Source organism: Homarus americanus, unplaced genomic scaffold, assembly GCF_018991925.1.
Source record: "Homarus americanus isolate GMGI-L3 unplaced genomic scaffold, GMGI_Hamer_2.0 scaffold4060, whole genome shotgun sequence".
NCBI classification, from domain to species: Eukaryota; Metazoa; Arthropoda; class Malacostraca; order Decapoda; family Nephropidae; genus Homarus; species Homarus americanus.
In genome coordinates this window covers 5,199,184-5,212,738 of record NW_024746161.1, presented here as the reverse complement: position 1 = coordinate 5,212,738, position 13,555 = coordinate 5,199,184, and the positions used below count along the sequence as shown (strand labels likewise).

The following is a 13,555-nucleotide window of genomic DNA, read 5'->3' as shown; positions in this document are numbered from 1 at the left end:
TAATCAGTGTGGGCTAGCAAATTTAGGATAAACAGCAAGAATGTCCTCAAGCACACCTGATTCAATGAAGTAATTACATAGTTCAAGATACAATAAGTCAGGTGGCCTGAAGTCTTTGACAGTGTCACATTCAATAATATATCAAGTGTAGCTTCTTTAAGGTTTTTCACAGTTTACAGGCTGAGTGTTCGGTATGGGGTGTTACTAACTTGCCAGATGTGTCTGTATCTAGCCTAATTCTGGCCACGACTACATCACATTGTCTGGTTCTGTCCTTATGCTGGCCATACCGGTACCTCTTGTTACAAATTTGTCTATTTACTAATGCTACAACTGTCAGGTCTCTCTGCATTTCTCACTTCTTCTAGATCAGAGTTCATGATTCTGACTTGAATGTTTTTAATTACAGCATTGGACAGACCAAGGTCACGGTCAACATTTTCCTTCTTACATGCCTCATTGTATAGCACAGTCATGATACCTGATTCCAACATGGGACGGAATCACAAATTCGATACAAGTTGTTCTCATTGGCAGTTATTACATTAACCTCGTTACTCACTACATGCACCAAACACTCGTTACTCATGCACCAACATTCGTTACATACTTAACACATTCGTTACTCACTACACGCACCAACACACTCGTTACTCACTATACGCACCAACATTAAACACTCACTATTTCTCCTAAAACATTCATCTTTCAACACTAAACTCAACCCCTTTGTTACTCAGTACACGAAGTTGTATACAGTATACTTTATTTACCATTAATACTGCCTCATCTTTACCTTACCCCAGGCACTTATTTGTTACGCTTTACCATAACTAGTACACCATAATCACTACCACACATGTCACTTAACACTAGTTCTAGCACACACATATGACTCACCACTAGCGCTAACACGCGTCCCACTCACATGTCTTACTCACTCACTACCAGCACCAATACATATTTCACGGACTACTATCTCCATCACACGTGTCACTACTACTCGTACTAACACACATCATTTATCGCTAATATTTACACATATAATATTATAATTCACTCATCCTGTTGCATAATAATAACATTAAAACACGTCACTCCCCAGGGGTAGATCAGTCAAATTACCATCCTAATATCTGAGGTTGCCGACCACAGTCCTCCCTCTAAACACTCTCGGCTGTTTTGACCAATTCTCTGAGATTTTTGCATTTCTCTAAGTCATTTTTTAATTCTATCAACAGTCTCTGCCTTCCCTGGCCCTTCTACCGTCAACTTTGCCCATTAATATATCTGCTATTATCCCTTTATCCCTGATTATATGACCAAAGTAATCTCAATTTCTTTGTTCTACAAATTTCAAGTATTTCTCTTGAAGTTCTTGGCAATCTTAATACTTCTTCATTTGTTCTTTGCCACGGCAACATATTTTTAACAACCACCTATAACACCACATTTCATTCAAAGACCTCTAACCTCTTTCTGATGTCAGCTGAAAGAGTCTCATCTCAGAAGCCTGTTTTTCAAATTAAAGTTAATTTCCCTTTTTGTTAGGATTATTAGATTGTTAAACGCTGTTTTTGCTTGACTTATTATTGTTTGAATTTCTTCCGTACTTCTACCATCACAGTTAATTTTATTTCCCAAATACACTAAATTGTCCACTTGTTTAAGTTCCCTCTTCCCTGCCATAATTTTTATTTTAGCATTTATTTACAATTTTGAAGCAACTGTTACTTTTGTCTTTACAGCATTAACTCTTTAACTCATATTCTTCACCATTTCCCACTAATCTGTTTGCCAGTTTTTGTAAGACTTCTTCACTATCCAAGATAACAGCAATATTATCTGCATTGCGTATTATTTGATATTACTTTATTATTAACTTTCATGTTTTCATTGTTACTTCTTCTCTCTTTGTATGCTAAACACGTAAGATACTTTGTTGGAGGTAGAACTTTCATCGTCTATCCATTTTCTTTACAATTTCCGATGCACCCACCTCTTGCCTCCTTCCCCCAATGTCTAATAAGTTTTCCCTACTCTCCAATATTCTTTGAAATCATTCCACTTTTGGACATACTCACAAATCTCACCCAGCACCAACAAACACATCACTCACCACCAACACCTACAAACACATCACTCCACCTCCTTGCCAACAAACACATCCTCCACCACCAACATCAAAGAAACACGTCCTCACCACCAGCATCCAACCGACCATCACTCACCACCAATATCAACAAAACATCACTCACCACCAACGCAACCGACCACATCACTCACCACCAGCACCCGACAGGCATACTCTGCCACCAGCATCCAGCAAACACATCACTCACCACCACCAACAAACACATCACTCACCACCACAGCATCAACAAACCCATCACTCACCACCGCAGCATCCAGCAAAACATCACTCACTTCCACCAGCACAACAAACACATCACTCCACCACCAGCAAACACATCACTCACCACCAACGTCAACAAACACATCACTCGTCACCAACAAACGCATCGCCATCACCAACACCAACAAGCACATCACTCATCACCAGCTCGACACATCACTCACCACCAACGTCAGCAAACACACATCACTCACCACCACCACCAACAAACCTGCTCACCACCAACATCAGCAAACACATCACTCACCACCAACAAACACGTACTCACCACCACCAGCATCCATCGACACATCACTCACCACCAACACCAGCAAACCACATCACTCACCTCCAACGCCAACAAACACATCACTCTTACCAACACCAACAAACACATCACTCACCACCTGCTTACCATAAACACATCACTCACCACCAACTTACACCAACAAACACATCACTCTACCAACATCCAACAAACACATCACTCACCACTAACAAACACATCACTCACTTACCAACATCAACAAACACATCACTCACCAACATCAACATCACTCACCACCAGCACACCAACAAACACATCGCTCCACACCAGCAAACACATCACGCCACCACCAACATCAAACAAACACATCACTCATCACCAACACAACAAACACTCACTCATCACCAAACCATCCTCACCAACATCACAAACACATCACTCACCACCACCACCAACAAACACACCACTCTACCAGCATCCAGCAAACACATCACTCACCACCAACGACACATCACTCACCACCAACATCAACAAACCACATCACTCACCACCAACACAACAAACACATCACTCACCTCCAACACCAACAAACACATCACTCACCACCAACACCACAAACACATCACTCACCACCAGCACCAACAAACACATCACCACCCCCACCAGCTACATCACTCACCACCAGCATCAACAAACCACATCACTCACCTAACAAACACATCACTCTACCAGCATCAACAAACACATCCTCACCACCAACATCAACAAAACATCACTCACCACCAACACCAACAAACACATCATCACCACCAACAAACACATCACTCACCACCAACATCAACAAACACATCACTCATCACCAGCAACACATCACTCATCACCAGCACCAACAAACATCACTCATCACCAACAAACACATCACTCACCACCAACATCCACAAACACATCCCTCCACCACCACCAACAAACACACCACTCACCACCAACATCAACAAACCACATCACTCACCACCAACAAACACATCACTCACCACCAACATCAACAAACACATCACTCACCACCAACACCAACAAACACATCACTCACCACCAACACCAACAAACCACATCACTCACCACCAACACCAACAAACACATCAGTCACCACCAACATCCACAAACATCACTCACCACCAACACCAACAAACACATCACTCTTACCAACACCAACAAACATCACTCACCACCAACACCAACAAACACATCACTCACCACCAACATCAAAAACACATCACTCACCACCACAACACATCACTCACCACCAACATCACAAACACATCACTCACCACCAACATCAACAAAACATCACTCACCACCAACACCAACAAACACATCACTCACCACCAACAAACACATCACTCACCACCAACATCAACAAACACATCACTCACCACCACCACCAACAAACACACCACTCACCACCAACATCAACAAACACATCACTCACCACCAACAACACATCACTCACCACCAGCATCCAAGCACATCACTCACTCATCATCAACAAACACATCACTCACCACCAACATCAACAAACACATCACTCACCACCACCACCAACAAACACACCACTCACCACCAACATCAACAAACACATCATCACCAATCAACAAAACACATCAGTCACCACCAACATCAACAAGCACATCACTCACCACCAACACCAACAAACACATCACTCACCTCCAACACCAACAAACACATCACTCACCACCAACACCAACAACAAACACATCACTCACCACCAACATCAACAAAACATCACTCACCACCAACAGCCAACAAACATACATCACTCACCACCAACAAAACACATCACTCACCACCAACATTCAACAACACATCACTCATCACCAACAAACACATCACTCACCACCAACACCAACAACAAACACATCACTCACCACCAACACCAACAAACACATCATTCACCACCAACACCAACAAACACATCACTCACCACCAACACCAACAAACACATCATTCACCACCAACACCAACAAACACATCACTCACCACCAACACCAACAAAACACATCACTCACCACCAACACCAACAAACACATCACCACCACCAACACCAACAAACACATCACTCAACACAACACCAACAAACACATCACTCACCACCAACACCAACAAACACATCACTCACCACCAACACCAACAAACACATCACTCACCACCAACACCAACAAACACATCACTCACCACCAACAATCTTCAACAAAACACATCATTCACCACCAACACTGTCAAACACATCACCACCACCAACACCAACAACAAACACATCACTCACCACCACATCAACAAACATACCATCACCACCAACACCAAGAAACACATCATTCACCACCAACACCAAATGAAACACATCACTCACCACCAACACCAACAAACACATCACTCACCACCAACACCAACAAACACATCACTCACCACCAACAAACACATCATTTCACCACCAACACCAACAAACACATCATTCACTCACCAACACCAACAAACACATCACTCACTCACCAACACCAACAAACACATCACCACTACCAACACCAACAAAACACATCACCTATCACCAACACCAACAAACACATCACTCACCACCAACAAACACATCACTCACCACCAACACCAACAAACACATCATTCACCACCAACACCAACAAACACATCACTCACCACCAACACCAACAAACACATCACTCACCACCAACACCAACAAACACATCACTCAACACAACACCAACAAACACATCACTCACCACCAACACCAACAAACACATCATTCACCACCAACACCAACAAACACATCACTCATCACCAACAGCAACAAATACATCGCTCATCACCAACACCAACAAACAATAAAGGGGGGGATAGGGGGCATTCACGAATCAGTGCAGTGTCCTTGTGGTTTGATTTTGTCGGTGCAATAGGCCTCTCCACCTACTTATAGATGTAGATACTTTGAATTAGATAGAAAACCCGCCATAAACTTCTCCATTATTAAATCTTTTTATATAAATGCATTCAGTTTGTTTATTCCTAATCTGTATATCGTTCTAGGTACTTTAGTAATCTACCCTGTGGCTGTAAATGCTATACTCTAATGCAGTGGTCCCCAACCTGTAGTCCGCGGTTTAAGGAGCCCGCAAGGGTTTTTCTAAAAAAAAAAAATTACGTATTTGGGATTCTTTGTCAGAGTGAAAATAATAAACATATGAAATAACTTGATACGACGTTAGAGAGAAAGAGAGGAACTGCCGTTTGTCCCGAGACTCATGTACAGGACCTGAGTATACCCCAGACCGGGCCCAGAGAGAGAGAACCAGCCTGAAAGAGTAAATGTAAATAGCAGGTAACTGGTAACAGTTAGACGTGTAAAACTGCAAATAACCGTATATATGAGATTTTTTTTTCTTGTAGACCCAAAGTTTTAGCGCCCTCCACTATATTTACTATGGCAAATGTTGCCCAGAGCCCACAAAAGGTTGGGGACCACTGCTCTTATGCAACAATAATTAATAACCTGAGGTATTCCTAACACTTTACTTCATATTATCATATAATGTAATGTGTAAAGTATTCATTTTAACAGTTATTGTTGTTTAGTGAAGTTTATATGAGAAAAAATTAAACATGTGATTTAATATTGTTTTTAATTATTACACATTATTAAAAGGTTGAAATAAACACCCATGTAAAAATATTTTTTTAAGGTAAAGTTACTGTTTTTACAAGTGTCTGTTTTATCGTTTCATTAAATATTTTGTTAGTTTTATGTGAACGGTTCTTGAGGAGAGACTCATCTCCGAGCCTAACTGTTATTTTATTGCATGTTTTTCTGGGGAAAGCATTAGGTATTGGTAAAGAATTATTCATTGACACTTATTCAGTAGAGAATTAATCATAATTCCAAAACAATTATGGAACCCAATAAAAAACAACTGTAGGTATTGTCTAATTCATCGAGGTCCTGATCAGTAATATTTAGATTTAAGTAAAATTTTATCATTTGTATATGCAGTACCGTATATGTAAATATTAAATGCAGGTGTATGTAAGTGTTAATATTGATGTATCAGTAATTATTGAAGGGTTAGATGCTTAACGTCCTATTCTTTATTTTTCAGCAACTGCATCATCCAAACTTGATCAATCTTATTGAAGTGTTCAGACGGAAGAGAAAACTGCACCTTGTCTTCGAGTTTTGTGACAGAACTGTCCTCAACGAGCTGGAGAGTAACCCTAAAGGGTTAGTGGTGTTCACTTTTTTCCTTCTCAAATAACCTTTTACACTCGGTAGAAAATTTCTTACCTGGTACATTATTGTGTAAGAATGACTTTAAGGAAACAATATATATAATTTTAGGCATAAAAAAATTAATGTAGCAGATGTAACCTCGTCTCAAATTAAAGCTATCTTTTTTTTTAATCAGTGTAAGTGTTAGGATTTCCTTTTTAATGGGGGGAAGATGTTGAGAACTAAGGTGAAGGACTTGGTAACTCACACATTGTCTTGTACTTTCGCTTGCTTAAATAAATTCATACCAGATGAACAACGATGTTATAGAGAAATCCGACTGTGGGAAAGAATTATGAGTAATGAGAAGTAGGAGTCTTAAACCAAGTAAACAATGTGGATTTGCTCGAAACAAGGCAAACAAAGTACTTGGATTCATACAAAGGCGTGTTAGTTACAAGACTAGCGAGGTCGTCCTAAAACTATATCTTGCGCTTGTGAGACCTCACTTGGATTATGCAGTTCAATTCTGGTCGCCGTACTATACTACAGAATGGATATAGTATCACTGAAAAGAATTCAGGGGAGAATGACAAAACTAATCCCGGGCATTAGGAACCTTGAGTACAGAGACAGGTTAAAGCATCTTAATTTGCACTCCCTCGAGAGACGTAGAGTGAGAGGCGATATGATCGAGGTGTATAAATGGAAGTCAGGGCTGAACAAAGGTGGCATTAGAAAGGTACTCAAACTATCCAACCAGGAGCGAACTCGTAACAATGGTTTTAAATTAGACAAATTAGATTTAGGCGCGAAATAGGTAAACATTGATTTGGGAATAGAGTACTGGAAGAGTGGAACAAGTTACCAAACTTCATCACTAACTCGAATACGCTGGATAGCTTCAAATATAGGTTGGATGGATATATGAACGATTGGGGTTGGGTGTAAATGGGACTGTCCACTATGAGCCAATAGGTCCGCTGCAGTTTCCTCCATTCTTATGTTCTTATGTTCTTATGCTTGTGTGAGGTGCTGGTATCCGTGTGATGTCTTGGCAACACAGCTGGCCTCACTGACCCCGGAAGATACTTCACTGTCTCTCTTTTCTCTTCTTTGTTGTCAGTGCTTTATCGTTCATTTACCTTTATCTCAACATCACTTCGTTTCCAGTTCCCATTGGCACATCCTATGTTCTTTTAATGCCATTCCCTTGTCCACATTTAGCCATTACACTTTGGTCTCTTTTTCATAACCACCGGTTCCTTTCCAGCACCATCTTCTATTTTTTTAACATTCAATCTTTTCACATTCCCACTCAAACACCTTTGTCCCTTTTCCCCTTTCATTACCTGTTTCGTTTATCCTCTTTCTACCACATTTTCCCCAGATCATTTTTTCATCTCCCTGCTCCCCGCCTCCTACCTTCAATTATCGAATTATCTATCAGTTCTAGTCCTTTCCCTCTCATTTCGCACATTCAGTTTCCAATTCCACTCTCATCTCGTCGTCCTTATCTATCCGTACATCCTTCTGCTATCACCCATTTGTATCCTCTTCTGTTATCACCAATTTGTACCCTCTTTTGCTATCACCCCTACATCTGTGAACCTAGTCCCCACAACCTGACAACAATCCTCCCAACCCCTTACCACTGACTACTCAATGCCCACAACCTCTTTCCATTGAAATGTAAAAGTTATTTTATTTTATTTTTTATTTTATTTTATTTTATTATTATTTTTTGTGGGGGAGATTTGAGTTTAATAAAAGTATAAAAGTCTGTGTTAGTTATATGTGCAAAATCAAGATAAAGAGCGATGAAGGAGATAATGTGAGGTCTTAAGAAATGATAATTATTTAAGCTGTGGAGCTTTGCAGAGAACATCCCTGTATTAAAACATCAGTTATTGAATAGTAATGGTGTGGAAAGAATGTGAGCAATGGTTCTACGAGAGCTGAAGAATTTCATATTTATAGAACTACGTAATGCGGTCACATTTATGCTGTAAGAAAAAAGAGCATGGGTGTGAGTAACATATGAAGGGTGTCGAGCCACCAGGCTTGTTCAAATCAAAATTTAACCTTGAAAAAGAAAAGAAAAAAGAGTGAATATGAATTATTTGGAAAATAAAATATTCCTCAGAGAGAGACATAATGCAACTGATCTCTGGACTGACGCATTTCAATTCCTACTATAATGACATGTATTTATTTAGAACATAATTCAGGTGATTAAACTATAATACATTATGAATGCGCACTGCACTGAACTGTTCTGCCTTTAACAGACAAAATATGACAATGGACTATTAGTTTTAATGTGCTCTTCCCTGAACTTTCAGGTTGCCAGATGAAAAGGTGAAAAAGATTGTATACCAGCTGGTGCAAGCTATTGGTTACTGCCACAAACACACCTGCATACACAGGGATGTGAAGCCAGAAAATATCCTGCTTACCAAGAGTGGAGTGGTCAAGCTCTGTGACTTTGGTTTCGCCAGGATGTTAAGTAAGTTTTATTTTATTTGGCTGCTGTGCTCTCAAAAAAATAAAAATAATTATTTGAATATACGATGCCAAATTAATAGAGTTACCAGATCAGAGTTATAGCTATTACTAATATGTTAATATGCTACCAACGAAAACACCATGCATCTTCTAAGGTAATATATATATATATATATATATATATATATATATATATATATATATATATATATATATATATATATATATATATATATATATATATATACTGTATATATATATATATATGCTGATAACCACAAGGAAAAAAGAAAACACGAAGTTCCCAAGCGCTTTCGTGTAATTCACATCTTCAGGGGTGAGTACAGACTCACCCCTGTCTGTACTCACCCCTGAAGATGTGAATTACACGAAAACGCTTGGGAACTTCGTGTTTTCTTTTTTCCTTGTGGTTATCAGCATATTCCTGGATCACGCGCACCTACAGTGATTTACTTGTAAATATATATGTGTACAGTATGTATATAATTATAATAATGATAATAATAAACGGTTTATTAATAGAGCTGCAGCCGGTGGCTGAAAATATACAAACTTACATGTGGTTTAGGCATAATGATATACAGTACGTTCAATACATTTACAGGGCTGTACAGTACATAAATCAGGAGCTGTCTATCATTTTAACAATAGATGGCAGGGGCGCACCCAGAAATTGAGTCTGGCAAGCGTAGCGAGTCCTTTCTGACTAATATTTGATGCCATTTGCACTGAATCTTAGGAAATAATCTGAGGTTGAAGATGGTGCAATTTAGCATCCTAATCTTTTTATATAGACTTATATTACAGGATAATAGAAGTCATAAATTTTTGTTTAAATATTTTATTTACACAATTTTAAAATACATGAATTTACTGCACTAAATATAGAGTATATACTATGGTTATTACTGTACTGATTGTGTAACAATCATTAAGCATTTTAATACTTGAATATAATGACTAACCAACATTGAACACTAACAGAGCTCATAAAATTTGCTTAACAGTTTTTTAACATCCGTAAAATACATTGCCTTTATTTTTCTGCAAGTACATTGGCAAATTTCATCTTCCTGGGATTTCTCTGTGCAAATGTGTCAATTACTTGGTTTATATCCACTGGTATATCTCGGTGCATGTGCAGTAATGTCAGGCCTGGCAGTTCCACTAAATGATCTTTCTGCAGAGCATGTCGTTACTGGCAGGGAGCACAGGTTAATGAGCAGGGTCCTCACGTTGGGGAACTTGGTGTCTGGGAGAGGGTGGTGGTCAGTGTAGTTGGAAGACTGGTTGGGCCCTGTTCTTTAGCTTTGTTATCCCACCTGACACGTCAGGTGTGTACCTCACTGTTGACGCTGCCAGAGGATGGCAAGTCTGCCCGGTAGAGGTCTTCGTGTTACTAAGGTGTCGCCAGGTCAGGTATGGGTTGGCCGCACCATGCAGTACCTGGAGGGGGGGGGGGTTTCCGGGCAACCAGGAAACCCCCTTGGGTGCGCCACTGGATGGGATGGTGTTATTCTTCTATCTATCAGTGCGGGCTCTTATTAACTGAATTTTGTTGTAGTGGCGGACTGCACGAGGTGGGCGGGGGACTGCAGGTGGCAGTAGGTGGCGATGACGAGGATGGTGCAGTAGTCCACTGCCAAACCCTGCTAGTGCGTGGTGGTGGAGGTCACTGAGGGATGGCATTTACAGGGTGGAGAGAGCGTTGTTGTAGCTGAAGTAGTCTGACCCGAGAATGATTCTGCAGGCCCTCTTCTGTATCTTCTCTAGCTGACGTTGTTGGGTAGAGTTGAGATAAGACGACCAGGCTGGTGACGCATACGTTAATTTAGGGAGAATAAAATCGTTGTAGATAGTCCTCAGCTCTGACCTGAGTCGTCGGTGCATGTAGAGTCGGTACGAGGCCGCCTTGATTGTGTTGTTTACATGGGCCTTCCAGTCCAGTTTGTGGTCTATAATTATACCCAGGAGTTTGGCAGACTGCACTAACTGGAGAGGATGGGCACCTACTGTAACTGCTGGAGCTTTCACTGGAGTGATGGCGGTATTGATGTGCAAGACTACAGTTTTGGTGTGATTGGTGGTGATCTTGTTCTCCGTAGTCCATGCCTGTAGCCTGTCCAGGGTGCCTTGTAGCCATGAATAGTCCGGTGAGGTGTTGTCCTTTGTAACCCCCACAGCGCAGTCATCCACATACTTCCACCTGTGAGGAGTGTTCGATAGAGCTTCGTTGATCAGGATTAGGAAGCACAGTGGTCCCATCTTGGTACCCTGGGGAACAACGCAGGTGAGGTGTTGGAATATGGAAACAGAACCTTGGTACCTCACTGCCTGACGACGCTCACTCAGGAAATCAGTGAGCCATGAGACCAGGTTGTTGAGCAGCCCTAGTGCAATGGCCTTGTTGATAACAGTGCAGTGATCAACAAGGTCAAAAGCCTTCCTGAAGCCAACAAGGGCAACGGCCAGTGATGTCTTACGTTTCTCCAATTTTTTGTGCAGAAAATCCAGGAAACCAACTAAGCAGTGTGATGTAGAGGAGGTCCTCATATTGCCAAATTGCTGTGGATCAATTGACTGATAAATACTAGCAAATGCCCATTCAAAAACAAAGTCTTCACAGAGTAGACTGGGTATGGGGGTAATGGCAACTGGTCTGAGGTCACTAAGGGACTGTGGGGTGGGGACCTTGGGGATAGGGGTGACAAATGCGGTTTTCCATTCATTAAGGCATTTGCTTTGTCTGTGGGATGCATTAATAATGGAACAAAGGGGGTGGCAAGTTCGATTGCAAACTCCTTGTAAATTTTGATTGGGAGGTCAATTGGGGTTGTAGAGCATTTGGATTTAAATTTCAGGAGTTTGTTGGCAATTTCAAATGGTTGAACACTGGGAGGGGGGAGGGGGGGAGGGGGAAGGTAAGTTGGCCGGGAGGAGAGTGAGGTCAAGACTGGGTAGGGTATGACATATGGTAGCAAAGTGGTAAGTAATTGTCTCAGCTGCCTCCTCACTAGGTAAATGAGAGATAAAAGGAAATGTAGGAGACTGGCGGTTAAGACCACAGAGATCTTTTACCTTAGAGTACCACTGACCGATGCCGACCTCCATGAGGCCGTGCACTTTCCTGGGATAATAAGACTTCTTGGCTGACTTATAATAATCATAAAAGTAATAACTAAACACTAATTATTTATATTAACAAACTACCGTTTACAACGTGGTTATCCAACACAGATAACTCGTGAACAAATAAGTTATTTTACCGTACAATTCTGAAATATCACTACCCACAATCTCACATATAAATCACTATATAATGCTTGGTGTTCTTAAAAGTCAAGCAAGGTTTACACGTTATACCACTAGAAATATAGAATAAGAGAGAAGATACTTATCTTATGACTGCTAGCCCAATAATAAAGCCACCCGGCTCTGAGAGATAAAACTAAGCCACCAGAGGTGGACGGAAATGATGTCATAAACAAAAGACGTTCAATTTGCGAATCCGCAAATAACTATCGAACACTCACTCATTCATTAGTATTCGAGACTAATGCAATAAACATTACTTTGTTTGACTAAACACATCGAAAATAAGGTGTTCCGCATCTCCTGTAGGTCACGTTCAGTGTGAGCGACAAGGGTGAGGTCGTGTGCATACTGAAACTCAGTAATGAAAGCTGCTGACACCTTTGTTCCTGCCTGGAGTCGACTTTTTTTGATAAGACCCTTCATCCGGTACTCGATGTCTACCCCGCCGGCTAAATTGGCGCTGGCACGAGAAAGGAAGGCAGCCAAGAAGATGGAAAAGAGAGTTGGTGCCATTACACACCCTTGTTTTACATCCGGTTTAGGTGGGGAAGAACTCTGACTGGGTGCCATTGTGCAAGATACTGTCGTTCATGCCATCGTGGAGTTGCCTCAAAATAAAGGTGAATTTTGGTGGGCAGCCAAAACAAATGAGGGGCCACCAGAGGGCTTCCCTGTTGACCGAGCCGAAGGCCTTGGTTAGGTCGATGAAAGCCATGTACAGGTCACATTCAGATTTTGGGAGGAAATTTTTCTTCTCAGG

General features: G+C 41.0%; 1 protein-coding gene across 1 annotated transcript in view; it reads left to right on the top strand.

Moving 5' to 3' along the window:
* LOC121879092 (cyclin-dependent kinase-like 4) overlaps positions 1-13,555 on the top strand; it is a gene marked incomplete in the record, with an annotated part of 125,379 nt that overhangs the window by 87,705 nt on the left and 24,119 nt on the right. The window contains 2 exon segments of the mRNA XM_042385597.1: positions 6,842-6,963; positions 9,297-9,460. Coding sequence (XP_042241531.1) covers positions 6,842-6,963; positions 9,297-9,460 — 286 coding nt within the window.